Source organism: Planococcus citri, chromosome 1 (assembly GCF_950023065.1).
Source record: "Planococcus citri chromosome 1, ihPlaCitr1.1, whole genome shotgun sequence".
NCBI lineage: Eukaryota > Metazoa > Arthropoda > Insecta > Hemiptera > Pseudococcidae > Planococcus > Planococcus citri.
This window is the reverse complement of record NC_088677.1, coordinates 18,662,153-18,682,323: the sequence shown is the minus strand read 5'-3', so window position 1 is coordinate 18,682,323 and position 20,171 is coordinate 18,662,153. Positions and strand designations below refer to the sequence as shown.

Below are 20,171 nucleotides of genomic sequence, written 5' to 3'. Positions count from 1 at the left end.
TGAAAAAAAATCATGGGCTTGTGACACATCGAATTGTATGTTTTTGGTGACGCTGAACACGAATATGACGTCACATTTTCGATTGGACCCCATCCACGACCCCAAAACCTTCCTAATTGGGGTCAAAGTTCAAAAAAAAAAATCTTGGGCATGTGACACATCGAATTGTATGTTTTTGGCGACGCTGAACACGAATATGACGTCAGATTTTTGATCGGACCCATCTACGGCCCCCAGCATCTCTCCAAATGGGGTAAAAGTTGAAAAAAAAATCGTGGGCATGTGACATATCGAATTCTATATTTTTGGGGACGCTGAACACGAATATGACGTCAGATTTTTGATTGGACCCCATCCACGGCCCCCAGTCTGACTTTTACGCATTTGGAAAGGTTCTGGGGGCCATGGGTGAGGTCAATTTGAAAAACTGAGGCCATATTCGTGTTCAGCGATATCAAAAACATACTATTTCATGTGTCACACGAATCATTTTTTTTTTTGACTTTTACCCCATTTAGGGGGGAAAAGGCCACACATTTTTGTATTGAAGCTACGTAAGCATTTGTGTTTTACAAAAGCGCGAATATGAAGAATAAAAATAATAGAAAATGAATACCTTTTCCCAAAATATCCAAAAATTCGTTTTGAAATCCTTTTTGGTCTTCGTACGAAAGCGGTTTGATGGGTTTGGTTTTGTTTTTAAACGCCTCGATGAGTGCGTCGGCGTTGGTTTGAGTCGTTCCATTGGTAGTCAAAGGCGTATATCTCTTCTTCCACGTGGTCGGCTTATCCAGTATCCATCTATATTGGTTTTGTAATGAAATTACCTCGTTTTCAGATACCAGCTGTTCGGGCTGAGCACCACCATGGACGGGTACGACTTGGAAATCGGGGGACGAGCTTTTGGTAGAGCTTTCGTGTAAGATTTGCACTTCGTCCACGGCGGATGAGTCGCCATCGCCGTTGAATTGGCCATCACTCCAGGTTAAATTAAATTGCCAATCTTCCGACGCTGAGGAGGCGGCGGCGGCGAACGGGTCGCTGGTGTAGTTGTCGTGTGGGCCCGACCCGGAGACCGAGCAGGGTACGCCGTTGATGTTGTAGATGAATTCGGTCGAGGTGAGGTTGAGGATAGCTGAGTTATTGCACGGGATGAGTTGGTCGGCTTGATCGTGCTGAGGTGGGAATCGTATACGAGCCGAGGTAATTACGGTAATTACGAATAACTGAGGTACTAAAGCACAACGCAATTTCGCACATAGTTTCAACGCAAAATCCATGTCTTCGGATGCGGTTTACAAAAGGTTATCGCGCGAATTATACTATCCAGGTAGCGTGAGGTAAATCGCGAGCATATTATACGTAACTTTATCGCGGCGACGACAATCGCATTGTACATACGCGTCCAGGATTAGTTAGGGGTTGTGAATATCGGGTGTAAAAATTTAAAGCACGCGACAGCGACGACGGCGAGCACGAAATTTTCGTGTTATTCGAGCAGAGACGCCTCGCGACCGGGGAGCGTCTCACGGACACTAAACTGCACCTTGGATGATGAGCATTGCGCGCGCGATCGCGTCGTAGGTACCGAATAAGAAGAAATTCTATAAGAAAGTAAACATTAAAGAAAAGAAATATACGAAGATGTGAAATTAAAATGAGCGTAGACCGGCGGGAGGAGGGGGGAGGGGTAGGACGAGGACGAGGACGAGAACACGCCGAACGGAGGTAAAGTGGAAGCCGACTCGGTGAGACTTCGTGTCGATTTTACCTTCACCGTGAACTTTCTCTCAGGTACCTTCCGGCGACGAGACGTACTAGACGGTGCTACTCATCGCTGCTGGACAGAAAAGTTGAAATGTGAAAAAATAAAATACTATTAGCCGAGACTACTTTTTAACTGTAGTATGTGCCTTGTGCCTTGTGTCCTGTGCCATGTCCATGTCGAAGACGACGACGACGACTATATGGCTGATGGTCGTCGTCGCAGCGCCGCTAACTGCACCTCTCGTCTCTCTCTCTCAGCTCTCCCTGGTTAGTGGTTATGGCATGGCCAAAGGTGCAGACGAGCACGTTCCGCTGTAATGTGTCTCTTCTTTTGATGCTACTTACATATCTAACTTATTGTGTGCCTTATATGTAGGTATTTATGGTGTGAAAAATTATGTAATCGAATTTTCACTTTTTTCCATAATTTTTCTTCCATTGTATGTACCTTCGTGTAAGACGATTAGTACATTCGTAGCTTTTGGAATGATTCAATATTGATCAGATTATTCAACACGAAGTGCACTATACTCAGAGGGTCTACTGGCTAGAAAATATCAAGAAAGCAAGAAAAAGGCGAGAAATTGACATGGGTGGCAAGAATGCGAAAAAATAGTATAGAAATTCCTTCGAAAAGCAAGAAAAATTCTTTTTTTTGGGGGGGAGGGGGTTCCAATGATTTTTCTGGTATTCTCATTTTTTTTCTCTTCAAATTTTGGCGAAGTTTCTTCAGTTTTGATAGACTTTTCAACTTCGAATTTTTATTATTTTAGTTTTGCTCTGAATTACTTACGGTCATTTTATTGCCTTAATTTTTGACTGATTTTTTTTTATTTTAGCAGTTTTTTCCCTCGTGCTTTACAGGAACTAGTGATTTTTTGTTTACAATTTTGTGGAATTGTGATTTTTCTTCTTCCAAAAGTTATGATTTCCTTTGAATTTTGATTATTTCTTTAGGGGGGGGGGGAGCTTCTTCGAGATTTGATGAGTTTGTTTTTTTCATTTTCGTTTTTTTTATGGTGGATTTTTGTTTCAGAATCTTGATATCTTTCATTCGTTGATCCCTCTCTCCTTTCTCTTTCCCTCCCCGTTATGAGGAAGGTTCGCAGGATATCTGTCTTTGAACAATTTTTTTCAAGTTCAAATCATTTTTTCCTTTCGAATCGTTTCGAGTTTTGCTTGGAATTTTTCGATGATTTTTCTCAAAATATTTTTGATTTTTTTTTCTGAATTCGTACATTTTAGTTTTAATTCTCGCGTTCCCTGTTCTGAATTTTCAGTAATTTTTCCTGAACTGAATTTTCGATGGTTGTCCATTTTCACCCCTTCCATAATTTTGTTTTGAATTTTATCGATTCGTTTTTCTGAATAAATTTTTGTTCTTAATTTCGGCGAAACCATTTTTCTTGGATTTTCGTGATTTTTAAAATGAAATTTCCTCCCAACTTTGCGCCAAATTTTAGTAATTTTTTCTTCTTGAGTTTTTGTGGGATTCTCTTTTTTGCAGTTTTTTTTTTGGAGGGAGGGGGGATTTCAAGACTTGATGTTTTTATTTCGTATTATATGTACTTTCTTCAGCTTTCAAATTTTAGAAGAATTTCTTTTTTTTTTTTTTTTTGAAACGTGTGTCAATTTTTGCCAGGTTTTTTGATGTATTTTTCTCGCGAAATTGAGCATTTTTCTCCTTTCTGAAACATGGTACATTTACTTCGTATTCAAATTTTTAAAATGATTTTCACTGTAGCAGCTCTCTATAAAAAGTACGCGACTGCTCATTCTAAAGTTACCAGAAATGTTTGTTATTATTTTTCTGTTGTTATTCTTTGTTATCAAATATACGTTATGACTTAATGACTCATCAGCTCTGCACATTTCCAATTCCAAATGTATCATTAAGGTACAAATTAGTGACTCGGACATTGAAATGCCTACTCAACACAGCAATGGAATACGTCATTCCTATGCCAGTAATGCGTATCAAAAACAAAATCATCTGTAAGTAAAACGTCATTTCAATCATTCTAAGCCACAACACCAACAACAAAATCCCTGACAGTGACACGACTTAGTACTTACACAAGAATAATTTCGACTTCAATCTGCAAAATATGACCAACCTGGGTGCAAGAATCCGAAACAATGTGGAGTAGTGAGCCCCATATGCTTTGTCAAAATTCATTTGTTTCATCAGATAATTCAACTTACAATCTCAATGCAAAAATGTCAACGATTCAACTGTCCAGTTTCTGGTAATACCTAGTTACCTATTTATCACAATTTGCATCTGGTTAGACATTCTCATAAACGCAACCTCAATCATCCCGAACCAGCATTTTTTCTTCTGATATATGTTATGACTCAACGACTCATCAGCTCTTCACATTTCCAATTCCAAATGTATCATTAAGGTACCTACATTCGCAATTCACTATTTTCCCAAATTTGGATTACAAGCTCGGCCAGTTCCCCGTTCCTTACCTTTGATTTTAATAAGTTTTCTGTTCTAAAATGATCCATCTTATTTATGGAATTTTTTACAATTATTGTTCATTCTTTCTCAACACATGAATCATTTTTTTCATCAATTGTTCGCTCGTGTCAAAATTTCTGCAATTATTTTACAATTGGTATTTTTGTGTTTAATTTTTTGAAATGATTCCAGATAAGATTAAAAATTTAGTTCCTCCCTATTTCGGAGGACGTCTCCCGTCACTCTTTTTCTTTCAATTTTGCAATTTTTTTCGATTTATGTTTCCAGAATCCAATATTTTTTCAAACTCCTTTTTTGCATTTTTATCTAATTTACTTTCAAAGTGTTGATATGTAATTATCTTGTTTTGAGCTTTTGCTAGTTTTTTAAAATGGGTTTTATTTGAATTTTGGTGATTTTTTTCTGGTTACCTAAGTTACTTTTTTTGAGAAAAATCTGAGTACAATCCCTATTCACATCGAAAACCTCTAAAAAAAATTTAAGTTATCCCACCAATTTTGAAAAATATAGAGATCAGAAAAACCGAATCCTTTCATTAGAATTGATTCTTTTGCCCTCGCATTTCGCTCGGGCTATTCAAGATGCTACTTTCAAAAATTTCAATGAATCAAAAATTGAATAGGAAAATTTCAGAAATACTCGTAATACCCAAACCATTTGAAAAGTGCAAATTTCTCATTTTTTCTGAACAGAACCACGATCTTTTCAAACATTTTCATACTACCTATTGTGCTCCAGTGTAAATGTAAATTAAAACATACTAGATGGTCGTTTTTTCGTTTCTTGGATTAATTTGTTTAAAAAATATTCGCTCGAGCAGTAATTTTACCCTCGTTTCGATAAAATAATCATTCTTTACGAAGGGTTTTCAAAAAATTAGGTACCTGAAATGTCGATTTTTTTTATTTCGATAAATCTGGGTTTGCTCTCCCTCCTCCCCCCTCCCAATCACTGTGATTTCATCATATGTGACGCGGCCAGCGATACCATACCATATGTCGGCAAAAATTTTTTTCGTTTTATTGTGGTTTCTGGTAGTGTTTTTCTTCCTTTTTTCAATGGTGCAAACAGATTTTCAAAATATTAAAATCTGACAAATTTTCAAAATTTCAAAGTTGCGTATTTTTTGAAATTCAAAAACCAAAATTCTGAGAAAAACGTGTTTGAAAGTTTGGGTCATTTTTGTAACATTTTTAAATTTTTTTTTTTTTTTTTTTTGATTTTCTTCATCTTTTAATGGTTTTACATCATAATATTTTTTTTTTTTTTTTGACATTTTTTTATGAAAAGCACTTTTGTAAAACCGGTTTTTCACCACTAAAACGACGTGTTTGAGATCGGTGGGTACACCCATTCCAAAGTATAGGCTTCATAGTAGGTATATGAATCGACAAAAAATTTTTTTTTGATATTTTCTGACTTTTTCCATGAAAACGCGATTATCTCAAAAAAAAGTTTTCCGACATATGGTATGGTATCGCTGGCCGCGTCACATATTGTAAACGTCACTTGAGGTTAAACGTGTTTTCATTTGATAAATTTTGATTTTTTTCGGCAAAATGCACAATATTTCCCCCTCCCTTCCCAAATAACAGGACTTCGATCGATAAATTTTTGAGAAAAGGTTTTTTTGAGGGGCGGGGGTGAAAGCAAGAAAACAGCACGAAGAAGACAAGAAAAAATCATGAAATTTGCTTTTTTGGGTTCAGTATAGTCATTCTTATATCGTAACACGAGCCACAAACATGAAGAATTTTTTCCCAGCCGGTTGCATTGTATACGTGCGAATATGCAGACGGTTGAAATACTGCATTTATGTATGTAGCATGATTGTACTCGTATCTGTGTAATACCGGAGGCAAACGAGTCTGAAAATTTATTCCGGAGAGAGATATGAGTCGATATGGCGCCAAGTGTACCTACAGGTGGTGACCCTTCTTCATCTCCTCTCACCATAAAATGTACCAGTACCTGTAAGAAACCGTAAGAAACAAGATTTTTTTTAATACGCAAACACGCGTATGGACATGTTGTGTTGAGGATCGCAGACTTGGAGAGATATTTCTTATACTACATAGTGCAAATTGTATTGCATAGGTAATGTATTATTTTGTTATTATGAATTTTTGCCTACATTTGAAATCGAGGGAGCCAGGAATAGATATTTGTTCCTTTAATTTTCTTTTAAAATACCTATTTCTGACCCACTTCAATTTCAAAGTTGGGCAAAAATTCACGATAACAATAACAAAATTTGCAATGCTATCTGACAGTTTTCGAAACTTGGAAGCAAAAAATAAAATACTTCTGGCTGGAAAATGCTTTCGGAAACTCAACACAAAGTACCCGCCATTGATTGAAAAACTCTTGATTTTTTTTGTGAACTCTTTTTTAATAAGTTGAATGTATTCAACATACCAAGATGTCCACAAAAATTGCTCAATTTTTTGTATTTCACTAAGCTCTTTAGCTCATTTCAACCCCCAACTGCAGGTGTAGTGAAATTCTCAAATCTCGAATAAATGTTTTCTCTTTCAATAATTATGTAATGTAAAAATGAAAAAAGTGAAATGATACAATTTTTGAGTTCTGATGGGTTTTCTTTAACATTCTAAAAGAAAAGAAGAAAGAAAGAAAATGAAAAAGTAAAAAATAAAAAAAAAGTTGAAAAAAAGTTAATGAAATAGGTATAAAAAAATGAAAAGAATAAAAAAGATTCATTTTTTAAGTGTTGATGTTTTTTTTCGATAAGTATTCTAAAAGAAAAGAAGAAAAGTAAGGAAAAAAATAATTTCCATCAGAACGTTGATGAGAAAATTTATTCATTTTCCAAAGTATTACAAATTCGCAAAGTCAAAGACACATTTTGTAAAATATTTCTAGCCCCTTCAATTTGAAAACTAGAACTAAGCAAAAAAAAACTTTACAATTGGAAAATTTTTCTCAAATAAAAAAGAAGTAAAATTGCCTGAAACGAAAAAATAAAAATAAAGAACTTAGAACAGTGGAATTTTTTGCGTTTTTGTTCTTGTTCTTTCTTCTAACAAACTGATTTTCTGTTCTTGTTCTTTGAAAGTTAGTTTCACGTTTTTGTTCTTGTAGTTGTTGTCCTTATTCTTGTTCTTTGAAAAATGTTCCATTCTTTTAAATTTTTTTCCAATTCTTTTACCGTTCTCTCAACACTGGTGTTCACAGCCTTGCACTTTTTTGAAAGTAAATTTCACGTTAATTTAGTTTTCATTGATTTTTTTGTAATTTTATTGTCAGAAACAAATAATAATTAAGTAACTCATTGTATACATTGTTTTAAAGAGGCGAATGCACCAAATGTGGCCCTCAAAATTTTATTCCTTTTTCAGAATTTTTCTCCTCCTGTTTTTTCCTCAGTTTGGATACCTACTTAAATGCGAGTTTTGCAATTAATTTTTTTTTTTTGATTTTTTATTCAATTTTGGAAAAGTATGTGAGTCAACCTGGCGATGACGGGAAATAATACGAATTTTTCATAATGAAATGACCATTTGACCACTTTTTGAAATGAAATTAAAGATGAAATAACAATTTTGTCAATTGATATAGTAATACACTCGCATTGGGACTCACCGACTCACTGAAAACTTGTTATTTTCCATTTTGAACTTATGGAAGTTTCAAACGTAGAATTTTTCAGTTTGAGAAAGAGATAAAATTGACTCAAGGGAAGTGAGGACAAAAGCTTTTGAAAATTTGTATTTCAAGAGGTAAAAATATAATGTTTTTTTGTGATGAGTTTATTTATATGTAGGTGATGGGTAGGTAATTAAAAGTTTCAATTTGGAAATAAGAGAAAAGCAAACCGACTCATAATCAAAGGGTACGGATACTCCTGTCAATGAGGATTGATGAATCGTTTCTGTTGGGTCGACTGAATACAACGAATTGGAATTGCTCGATTTATCAGATTATGGTTGTTTTTCGTAGTATTTTTCAGGTGGTTAAGATGGTCGACAGTGTTTTTACTTTTTTTTTTTTTAAATACTCCTACGTCCTACGTCAGGTTCACCAATACCACCTATAGTAAAAGGCCTGAGCGCTGTTTTGTGACGTCATCGCTACTTGGTAGTACTTACGTATCTAACATATCATAATACACTATAGAATTGAATGAAAAATGCACTCAAACGAATTAAATCCTGGGAAAATTTTATTTTTCATATTTTATCTACATGAATAATGAATTCATGATCATGTAGGAATGATTTTAATGAAAAAAAATGAAGAAATTAGGTTATAAACAACACTGTTTTTCAACATTAAAGATGAAAGTTATACATAAACTTGACAAAATTATACCTTTTGGCGGATATTACAACACTCACTGGTGAAATATAATTAAATAATCGTCGAATCTTGTCAAAATCCCACTAAAATCATCTAATTGGTTTGAGATGTTGATGGTTTCTTGATTCTTGATTAGATAACCTTATCCATCCATTGTAGTTGGATGGTTGTATTCACAATGCAGATTTAAAACGCATTTTAGATTATATGGTTCACTATTCATTTCACTGCGATGTTATTCCAGTAAAACACAGGCACTAGTACACATCAGTTTTCATTTTTATTCACTTCACAAGATATCTACACATCCGAATCACACAATGTCACAACACAAACAGATCGCGAAAAATTCACTTTGTACAAAAATAAAGTAATCCAACACCACCAGTAGTTGAAAACAACAATATCTCATCACTACAACACATTTTAGAACAAATATTAATTAAAATGTCATCATTTTATTAACGTTTTTAACGAAAGTTTTACTCTGTTTCACGAACTCGCCATTTAAATGTACGTTAAAATTCAAATGGTAAACACAATCGAGTCATCTACTAGTGGTGACGTCAGAAGGTGATAACGATTCAGCGCTCAGGCCTTTTACTATAGGTGGTATTGGGTTCACACATTTTATTTCCCAAATAAAGGCAAAAGGCACTTCAGTTTCACAAAACGAAACAAACTTTAGATACCTAGATTGAAATTCACATTCCATCCAACCGAATTTCTAATGCAAAACAAGGAGGATTTGAATTCAGATAGTTTGACGATGACGTGCCTACTTTGCTGAAAAAATTTAAAATTAATTTTTTCATAAAATGAATCAGAAATGAAGAAATGAGCCGAATTGCCCTTGCCAATCAGACTGAATTACACCTTGCACACGAGCGTCTGGAGTCTGACATTACACAAAACCTATCCGCCAATCAGAATCTGTTAGGGAGGAGTTTCTCGTTATCACGTTTGAATATCATATCATCAGATGCAAACGAACTCAATTTTGAAAAAAAAACATCAAAAATGTAAAATTTCTATGATGAAATAGAGAATAAATAAAATTAATATACTTCCATCAATTCAAATGTCGCTTTGAAAATGAAAAAAAGTAAAAACATGTCCAAATTGACTTGGTAAGATCGTTGATTTTCGTGTGTGTGTGTGTGTGTGACTGATTGTGAATGTGTTGTGATGTTGATTATTAAAAAAATACGTAATGAAAACGGTTTAGTTTTTTATTTATCTAATTTCAATAGTACCTATGACATTTTTGCGGAAAGATTTTGCGAAATATACAACACTTCGAACGCATTTGAGGAAAATAAATTCATACTCTGACTCTTGAAACATCATCCATTCAAGACCTCGTACTTGGGAAGAAGGAAGGCGTTTTCAAGTTCAATTGCTCACACTTCTCAAAGTCCTTCAATTTAATTATTTAAATCATTATTATAATCATCAACCATCATCTTCTCTCTGACTTATACTTTACCAGTTCGCTTTTTCTGAAATCTGAAATGATAATGATGTTTCAAAGTGAGATTGACTGTTATCTATTTTGGTAACAAACTACTTTTTCAACGTACATACGAGTAGTATGATAAGGATTTTGTGATTACTTCATTATTTTCATTTTGTGCTGAATTAAACAGTGATCTACGTCTATTTTTTTACTTTATTGATCATTTATACATTCAAAATAGTTCGAATTGAAAGGATGATGAAAAGCACAAAAATAAATAAAGTGCTACTTGCAATATGATTGGCGGATAGGTTTTGTGTAATGTCAGACTCCAGACGCTCGTCCTTGCACCGGTCGCACCTTCGCGTCTGCGCATTTTCTCCGCTGATTCGAGTTAAAATAATACCGATCTGCGGAATTTTTCATGTTCCTCGATTCTCACCTTTTTCTAAGGAAGATAAGATAATAATGTGTGAGGTGTCCAAGTATTATGCCATGTATTGAATTCGTATAGTTTTAATTTATTTTATAAACATATTCTACTATCTGTGATAGCGCCTACTATAAGGTAAGTATCCACCTCGGTAATGTACTTTTCCGGCGATTCAAAATACGTTCTACGTACATGCTCGCTGTTATCATCACTTACAATTTGAAGCCATGTAACACCATCGTTTCTGTTGCAGGTTTACTTAGATATCTTAAAATGAACGCTTCATTTACTTTTCGATTCCCTGTATTCTCAATATGCCTGTTCCTTTTTTTATACCAAGCTGTCCAGGGAATGGATAAAAGTAAATACCGAAACTGCGATCAAACGGGATTCTGCCGGTAAGTATAAATACCTCATAGTCGAAACTTGCAGAACGATAATCGAATTAAAAATGTCGAATTGTTTTGTATGTATTACAGACGGGCTCGTAATTTTAAACCGGAAAAGTCTGCATTTGAAATAATCAGTGATACAGTAAACGTAACCAGTACAGGAGTCGAAGGATCTCTGTTGAATTCGGAAACCCTAGTCACGTATAACTTTCTATTGCAATTTTTGGCCGATGCTACCATCAGATTACGAATAAATGAGGAAAAAGTTGTTCGTCATCGATACCAGCCACTTCAGGCTCTCGTTGCCGAACCAGCTCAGAATTCGTAAGCTCATCATCGTGTTTAGTGTAATGTTACCGGGTGTGGACGATTGCTATAGTTAATTTATTGATTTATTTTGTCAGGTTCGAGTTGGTGGAACAAAGCAGTACGCAGCTAGTCTTTAAAATGGAATCAAATAAAATAATAATGTACGTGAAACCGTTCAAAATCGAGTGTTATAACAAAGATGAACTAGTAATCGTTGCCAACGATTTTGGTCGATTCATTTTCGAACACCATAGACCGAAACCCGAAGGAGTGTAAGTTATTAGTATTATTTTTACGTGCCAAGAACCGAACTCTTTTACTAATTATTAATTTTTCATCGTTTCAAAAGTGGTGACGAAGAATTGAATAAAAACGGCGAATGGGAAGAACGTTTCCACGAGCACAGCGATACCAAACCATTCGGACCGATGTCTGTTGCGATGGATTTTTCGTTCCCTTCAGCTACTCATGTTTATGGTCTCGCTTCACATGCCGATGATTTAGCTTTGAAATCCACTTCGTAAGATTATATTTCTGATTTCAATGTGCTTCATCGAATTGATGTGGTGTTACATTCGTATGATTTTATTTCATAGGAAAGACGATCCATACAGATTATACAATACTGACGTGTTCGAGTACGAATTGTATATAAAAACGTCTCTATACGGAGCTATACCATTCCTTATATCGCACGGGTACGTTGCAAATAATACTGTAATTTACTTACTATTTCCTTCAGTTTGTTGTGTTAATTATTCTCACGTATTCGACAGTGTAAACAATTCGGCCGGAGTATTTTGGTTGAATGCTGCTGAAACTTGGATCGATATCGATAAGCAATTCGATTCGCCGGCCAGTAGTACTGTTGTGGAACAGCTTGTCAACTTAGTTTCAGGAAGTTCGACGCCTAAACCTCAGTCAGCTGTGAATGCCTTTTTCATGTCTGAGACCGGAATTTACGATGTATTCTTTACGTTGGGTCCTCGACCTTATGATGTCATGAGACAATACAGCAGATTAACCGGAACTGCTCCTTTACCTCCGGTGAGTTCGTTTTTCCAGGCTTATGGCTACATTTTTTCATCTTCGTTCACTTCGAGTGTGTGTAAGCTAATATGTTTTACGAATTATTTCAGTATTTCTCTTTGGGATACCATCAAAGTCGTTGGAATTACGTTGATCAACAGGATGTGAAAACGGTAGCTGAAAATTTCGACGTTAACGATATTCCTATGGATGTGATGTGGCTCGATATAGAATACACTCACGAAAAGAAGTAAATTTTGTCCTCGCTGTTTTTTCTCTCTGATGTGAAATTTTCCAGTTTATACATTGGTCGTTTATTTCTCGCGCAGGTATTTCACATGGGATCCGACTAAATTCAGCGAGCCTATAGATATGATCAACGCTCTATCAACCAAAGGACGTAAACTTGTTACCATCATTGATCCGCATATTAAACGAGATACCGGATATTGGGTGCATAATGATGCTACGCAGAAAGGACTCTATGTTAAAAATCGTGATAGGAACGATTACGATGGTAAGATATAAATTCAAGTTATTCCAACATTTTTAGTCTGGAGTCCGATTGGCAAAAAGTGTTCGAGAATCGAATTTTGCTGGCGTTTTTGAGTCTTAGGTTCTAAAATATAATGAACGATGTAATAGGATCATGATTTTCAAGGGTTATGAAAAAGCAGTCATGCGACTTATAAAATATAGTTGAAGATTCACGATGAATTCAAATATTTCGATGAAAATTTTTTTTGAGCATTTTTGGAATATTTTTATCTTAAAATTAGGTTGTGATTTTTGAGGTTTTCGAAAAATTTTTTCATAAAATCTGTGAAAATAGGTTGAAATTTTACGAAAAATACAATTCCCTAGAAAAAGTTTTTTGATAATTTCTGAAAAATTTCCAGCTTGTGATTAGGTCATGATTTTTTGGATTTTCGAAAAAGGTGTTGTGCAATCTGTCAAAATGAGTAGAAATTTTGCAAGAAATTCAAATATTTCCGCGAAAATTTTTTTCGAGCATTTTTGAAGAATTTTGATCTCAAAATTAGTGCTTTTATGCAATCTGTCATTATTAGTAGAAATTTTGCAACAAATTCAACTATTTCCACAAAAATTTTTTAAAAACATTTTTGAAGAATTTTGATTTTAGAATTAGGTTATGATTTTTGAGGTTTTCAAAGGTTTCATGCAACTCACGAAAATGAATTGAAATTTTGGCAAAAACTAGTAGATTTCCATCAAAACTTTGTTTTAGCAGTTTTAAAGTAATATTTTCAGCCAAAAATTATTGGTCATGACATGTGGGATTTTTGTGTAAGCTGTCATGTGACCTATCAAGATTAGTTGAAATGTAGCGAGAAATTCGAATATTCCCATAAAAATGTTTTTCAAGCATTTTCGAACACTTTTGAGCCTGAAATTAGATCATAATTTTTGGGATTTTTGAAAAATGTTTTCAAGGGGACCATTCGTCAGGCATTCCATCAACTTGTCTGCGCCATTTCTTTCTGTAATCTTTCACCTGTACAATGATTGGCTCTGCTCCTAGCTCCTTCAGGATGTCTTCATTCCTTTTCCTATCGCGTCTCATATATCCTGCAGTGGCTCGCATGAATCTCATTTTCACTGCGGTTACTCTGCTTTTTATATCCTTTCTCATTGTCCATGTTTCGCTTCCATACAGCAGCACTGGTCTTACCAGTGTATTGAGTTTCAGCTCTGACTTTTCTTGGGGGGATGGCTCGGTTTATTGCCCTGCTCACTCTCAGGAATTTGTTGATCTTGAGTTGTGCGTCGACCTCTCCTTCATAAGATAGCTCACACCCGAGATCAGGGCTGTAAGGTAATTTATGTTGGTAAATTACGGCGGTATTTTACCACAAGTTTATTACAGTATTTTACCATAATTTACCAAAAAGCCAAATTAAACACTTTTTTCCCATCTTTCCTTCATAAATTTCCTAATTTCCATGGAACTTTATGATTTGAAAGTTATCTACCAAAAATTTTCCCCATATAATTTTCCAAAAGATGTCCATGGAAAATTTCCTATAATCTCTAATAACACCTAAAACAAATGAAAATTTACTTCAGAGGCAGGTCAGAAGTTCAGAACTTCAAGGTCAAACTACAAATAACTCTTTATATCCAAATTAGTAAAATACCATAAATACCGTATTTTACCAGCAAATAAATTACGGTAATTTAACAGCCCTGCCTGAGATATTTAAATTTAAAGCTTCTCACTTGTTCAACTGGCAGTCCATTTACAACAATTTTACTGCGTATTGGCTCTTTCCCCTCTAAGGCCATTGCCTTTGTTTTTGATGACAACATTCTCATTTCATAAATTTATCTGCTCTTTTCTGAAGGTTGTACATTGCTCTCTGCAAGTCATCTTTGTTGTCAGCAAAGACCACCTGATCATCAGCAAATAGCAGGGTATTGACATGGGTGTCATTGATGTCTAGCCCTTTTGGCTTGGTTTTCAGTCATTCTTTAATCATGTTGTCTGAGTAGATGTTGAACAGGCTACATGACATTGGGCATCCCTGTCTTACTCCTCTTCCTATTTTCTTTGCTTCAGACATGTTTCCGGATCTTACTCTTATTACCATATCCGTGTATATTTCTTCAATTAAGCGTACTATTTGTTCATTCACTTCGATTTTCCTTGGAATTTTGAACAACTTCTTCCTTCATACTCGATTGTACGCCTTCTCCAGATCAACAAAGCACATCTGGGTTTCTAGGTTATACTCTCAACTCTCGTCTCTTATCCATCAGCAGCTTTGTTGTGTGTACTCCATCTATGCACAATCTTCCCTTTCAAAATCCTCAACATCAATAACGAGGAAACTGTAAGCTGCACTCCAACAGTTATTACACATTCCGCGAAATTTTTCAAAAGTCACATCAGTAACGTACTAGGTGAAAATCGGGCGTAAATTCACCAAATCTTGTCGGAATAAAGTAACATAACGTAATTGAAGTTTTCACGTATACTGGTTTTCTTTGGAATTTTTGTGTATGCTTGACTAAGGTAGAAACAAGAGATATTACGATGTCTACCTCTTCACAAAAAATTAGCAACTTCTTCCTTCAGGGTACTACTTTATTCACCGACTCTCAGTCCAAACTAGAAATGAATCGGTCGCGTACGCGTATACGTGCGCGCGCGTGGGGGGGTAGTTTTCGATGTGTTTAGCAACATGTAAAGCGTTGAAAAACACGGATTGCCAATCAGCACCGATGGCTGCATGGCTAAGGTATCGGATCGGAGTGCAAAAAGATGTGGGTTCGAATCCCGCGTCGGGCACAAATTTTTTCAAAAATTTTTATCGCGATTTTTATTTTTACGAGTTGAATTTTTACAGAAAATGTAATTAAATTATTTTTTTTTGCTTTCAAACAATGAATAAATTTATTAATATTATTTTTCGAATTGTATGCCGAATTAGGCGAGGCGAAGCCGAGCCGTTTAAAATTTACATTTCATTCGATGAGCATTACTCCCCTTGGTAAGTTCAGACGGAGGCTAGACATTACCGTGTATGAAGCACTGCGGTTGTTTATAAAAAAATTGTACTCACCGAGGCCGAAGGCCGAGGGAAGTAAACCGACATAGTATGAACAACAAAGCGACCAGCGCAACCGAGGCGAAGCCGAGGTGAGCAGACACAACGCCCCCCAACACTAAAAACACTAAAAACAGCTACCTTAACAAAAACATATTGCATAAAATAGCAAAAAGAATCGAATTACAGTGAATCGACTCTTTTGGACTGGGAGTCGGTGAATCTAGCACGACCCCTTCCTTCATACTTGATTGTACGCCTTCTCCAGATCAACAAAGCACATCTGGGTTTCTAGGTTATACTCTCGACTCTTGTCTCTTCTCCATCAGCAGCTTTGTTGTGTGTACTCCATCTATGCACAATCTTATCTTTCAAAATCCATTTTGACATTCCAATATTATTGGCTCCACATGGCTCTCAATTCTTCTCTCAGTTCTCGCTAGCATCTTTGCAAGTATTTCAGGGCTTCAAACCCGAACGTTTTCAGGTATGGGTATAAAAATTTTAAACGTTCGGGTACAGGTACAGGTTCGGGTATTTTAGGTGAAATACCCGAACTGTACCCAATCTATCGGGTATTTTTGGGTATTTGGGTTCAAAATAGTCTCTATCGGGTACGGGTACAGGTTCGGGTATTCCTCATTTCATTTTCCAGGTATGGGACATGGGTACAGAAATTGTTGGATTTTCGTTCGGGTATTAGGGTATGGGTACAGGTACGGGTTTGAAGCCCTGAAGTATTTTGTAAACAGCATTTAGTAGGCTTATTCTAAGGTAGTTTCCTGGGTCGTTTTTGTCTCCTTTTTTAAAAATGGGTATTACAATTGCTGTATGGAAGTCTTCAGGTATGGTAGCACCTGATAGTATTTTATTGTAGAAAGCAGAGCTGAAAACTATACTCACTAACAGAGGGTAACTACTGTACCAGTACCATAAATTCCCTCTGCTCTCTAGTAACTGGTAGCTAGTTGAGAAAATTTCACACCGGTTCACAGTGTAGCTGGTAGCATGTTGTATGTGTAGCTGGTGTATTGGCATTACATCATCATTGTCAACAATCTCTGTCAAACATGAATCACACTCACCTACCATAGGTGCCAAAATGAAACTCCTCCTACTTACACATTATCAAGTTTTGGGGTGTGTGCGCAGACTAAGTGCGACAACAATCGGGTTGTGCTCGCTATATCCTACTATCTGTACCCGAATCAACTCTATATCAGCTACTAGCGGGTTAACCAGTATTTTAACCAGATACTGGTTAGCAAGTAGTGTAACCATTTTCAGCTCTGGTGGAAAGCTAGCAGTCTCTTCTTAATGGTTATTGTGGCTTTCTTGAATAAGTCTGTTGGTAACTTATTGCTGCCTGGGGCTTTTCCATTTCTGGAGCTTTTCAAGGCTCCATCTACAGGGTGCCCAGAAATATCGGGTACCCCTAAAAAAGTTTTCTACTAAAATACTTCGGTTGGTCACAGTGAATGATAATAATGATAGCACATGATTGATTGTTGGACTGGAGAGATAACATTCCACCCATCATATGCATCTATTTCACGTTGCCAACCTATATTTTTAATGAAAAACTTTCTTAGGGGTACTTGATGTTTCTGGGCACCCTGTAGCTCCTCCCAAGAAAATGGCTCATACTTGATCTCCTCATGGTCTGTTTCCATCAAACCTTTTTTAGAGAACCAGCCAACCGAGCATTTTTCTTCTGATTGTACTGTGGACTACGTATGGAAATAAAATGATCTATTGTTTGTTTGTTTTTTTTCATTTAGGATGGTGCTGGCCTGGTTCATCGGGTTATTTAGATTTCTTGAATCCAGAAACAGCATCCTATTACTCGAACAGCTATTCGCCCGAGGTATTCAAAGGATCTAATAACGACGTATACATTTGGAACGACATGAACGAACCGTCGGTGTTCAGTGGCCCCGAAGGCACTATGCCTAAAGATAACGTGCATCATGGCGAATGGGAACACAGAGACATTCATAACATATACGGATTTTTCCAAGTAAAATCATCTCCCTTCCTTATAATAATCTCTTCTCTAGCCATATATATTATATGTAATTTTTATACCACTTGGTATGTTTACATAGATTATGCTAACCTACGACGGACTCGTGAAACGATCTAATGGCCAAAAAAGACCGTTCATTTTGACCCGATCATTCTTCGCCGGAATTCAACGCTACGGTGCTATGTGGACCGGTGACAACCTAGCCGATTGGGAACACCTAAAAATATCCGTACCGATGTGCTTATCGATGGCCATAGGTGGTGTTAGTTTCTGCGGAGCGGATGTAGGAGGTTTTTTCAAAAACCCCGATCCTCAGTTACTCTACAGATGGTATCAGGTAACATAAATCATCGACCACACGTTTCACATCTCCAGTTCGTCGTTCGTTCTACAATCAACTCACGGTGTAATTTTGTGTGTTTTTTTTCAGACCGGTATTTACCTACCATTTTTCCGAGCTCACGCGCATATCGATACAAAACGTCGAGAACCTTGGTTATTCGATAAAGATGTGACGAAAAAAATCAGAGAAGCTATTCGCGAACGTCAAGCCATGATGCCTTTCTGGTATACCGTTTTTTACGAACACTCCAAAACCGGAGCTCCGGTTATTAGACCTTTATTCATGGAATTCCCCACCGAAACCGCTACCTTCGATATCGATAACGAGTTACTCATCGGTATGTTTTTTAAAATATAATATTATAGATCGCTTCAAAATAACTCGAAAAATGGATTAAATTTTATTTCGTTTTCGTTAACAGGAAATTCAATCTTGGTTCGCCCTATCGCCGAACCCGATGTATCTCACGCTGACGTCTACTTCCCTGGAACCAACGAAATATGGTACAACAAACACACTTTCCAACAATATAAACAAAACGGAGTGGTTTCTGTTCCTGTTACTTCTGATAATGTATGTTTTTCGAAATTCTTTACTAAAAACAGTCCGTGCAGTACTCTAACTATTGAAATAATTATCCCATTTGTATGCCCCAGGTTCCAGTTTACATCAGAGGAGGTCACGTTGTCCCATTCAGAAACCGTATCAGACGATCTGCCATACTCACACTTAACGATCCTTACACGTTGCTAGTTGCTTTAGATGCTAACGTAAGTTGATACCAGAACATTTTACCAATTAATTATTCACCTGTGTTTCGTCATCTCATCGATTTTATTTCAACAGGGAACTGCTTTCGGGCATTTATACGTCGATGACGGTGATAGTTTCGAGTATCGTAATGGAAAATACTGCCATTTACGATTCGTCTACTTAAATAATCAATTAATGTCGCAGTAAGTAGCGAATAAAAAATTATTATTCGGCGGAGGCCTATTTTTAAATGGTAATTAATAATCAACTGTTTGTTTATTTTTCAGATTCGTCGACAAAGGACGCTGTGAAAGTAAAGCTTGGATAGAAAAAGTGATAATCGTAGGCATTCCGAATCTATTCAGAAAAGCTATCATCGCTTCTCACAGCAGTAAGTACCCTGTTTTCAGTTTATTGGGTTATTTGCTCAAAAATAGAGTATTTTATGTAGGTAATCATTTTGCAGGTGGTAACCAAGACGAACTGGAATTATCCTACAATACCGCAGTTAGTACGCTCACCATACGTAAACCTGCGGTTCCAGTCAATGAAGAATGGACGATATCATTACATTAGGCAATTTTTTTTTAATCCTGTTTTATATGTAGCATTTTAATAATTCATACCCAGATTTATTTTTATTTATTTTCTTTTTTTTTTTTGTAAATTTCGTATGATTTGTACTTGTTTTTTGAACGAACGAATCGTCGGTGATAGTTAGCTTATGTTCTGTTTTACGTTGTATAATAGATAGGTATTTTATTATAGAAGACGTCGTGAGGGTCGGCACTGGAAGACGTTTTGTTTTTATTTATTTTCCCAATATTTGTAAAGTGTATTTTGTATTAAGTGTAACGATAGGGAACGTTTTGTTACATTGTAATAAACATTATGTATTATTGTTTAAAAGTTGTTTTCGTTTCAGTAGGAATATACAGTGTGTGCAGTCACGATGGCAAAACGTGCTCTGGAAATAAGATCCGAAATTTTCGAGCAATTTAGAAGACCGATGTCAATATTCGTTTTCAGCTCTTCAAAAACATGAGAAACAATATGTCACATGATATTTGAAATTTTTTAATATTTTGATCAAAATTTTGGGCCCCGATCCGAACTTCCCCCTCCTTGGTATTCGATAATTTTATAGCTATAAATATCATTAAAACGCACGCTTCCTGGATTTTTACTTCTCAAATTTTTAAATTACAGCACCGAAATTTGGCGAACTCGGGAATTGTACTTATTCGAATTTTTCTTAGAATAAGTAACTTTAG

General features: G+C 35.9%; 2 protein-coding genes across 3 annotated transcripts in view; one reads left to right on the top strand and one right to left on the bottom strand.

Annotated features, from left to right (window-relative positions):
- The window catches only part of LOC135849675 (coagulation factor IX-like), a 28,738-nt gene extending 23,857 nt beyond the window's left edge, over window positions 1-4,881 (bottom strand). The window contains exon 1 of one of the 2 annotated variants that reach the window (XM_065370187.1): window positions 617-4,881. In XM_065370187.1, coding sequence (XP_065226259.1) covers window positions 617-1,280 — 664 coding nt within the window. In that variant the 5' untranslated portion in view covers window positions 1,281-4,881. The remainder of the gene's footprint in view (window positions 1-616) is intronic. The other variant, XM_065370188.1, reaches the window with a different exon arrangement.
- Window positions 4,882-10,288: 5,407 nt separating this feature from the next.
- Window positions 10,289-19,806, top strand: GCS2alpha (glucosidase 2 subunit alpha). The gene is made up of 17 exons (XM_065370185.1): window positions 10,289-10,605; window positions 10,724-10,868; window positions 10,950-11,186; window positions 11,267-11,443; window positions 11,521-11,691; window positions 11,768-11,869; window positions 11,948-12,218; window positions 12,311-12,450; window positions 12,530-12,717; window positions 17,554-17,792; window positions 17,881-18,138; window positions 18,232-18,481; window positions 18,566-18,717; window positions 18,801-18,914; window positions 18,991-19,100; window positions 19,185-19,288; window positions 19,364-19,806. The coding sequence occupies exons 2-17, from the start codon at window positions 10,744-10,746 to the stop codon at window positions 19,471-19,473; spliced, it is 2,748 nt and encodes a 915-aa protein (XP_065226257.1). The 5' UTR covers window positions 10,289-10,605; window positions 10,724-10,743; the 3' UTR covers window positions 19,474-19,806.
- The last annotated feature ends 365 nt before the right edge of the window (window positions 19,807-20,171 follow it).

Coding starts and splice junctions, on each gene's coding strand:
- GCS2alpha (XM_065370185.1), top strand. CDS start 10,744: ATGAACGCTTCATTTACTTTTCGATTCCCTGTATTCTCAATATGCCTG. Junction 10,869..10,949: donor GATCAAACGGGATTCTGCCG/GTAAGTATAAAT, acceptor TATGTATTACAG/ACGGGCTCGTAATTTTAAAC. Junction 12,219..12,310: donor GAACTGCTCCTTTACCTCCG/GTGAGTTCGTTT, acceptor GAATTATTTCAG/TATTTCTCTTTGGGATACCA.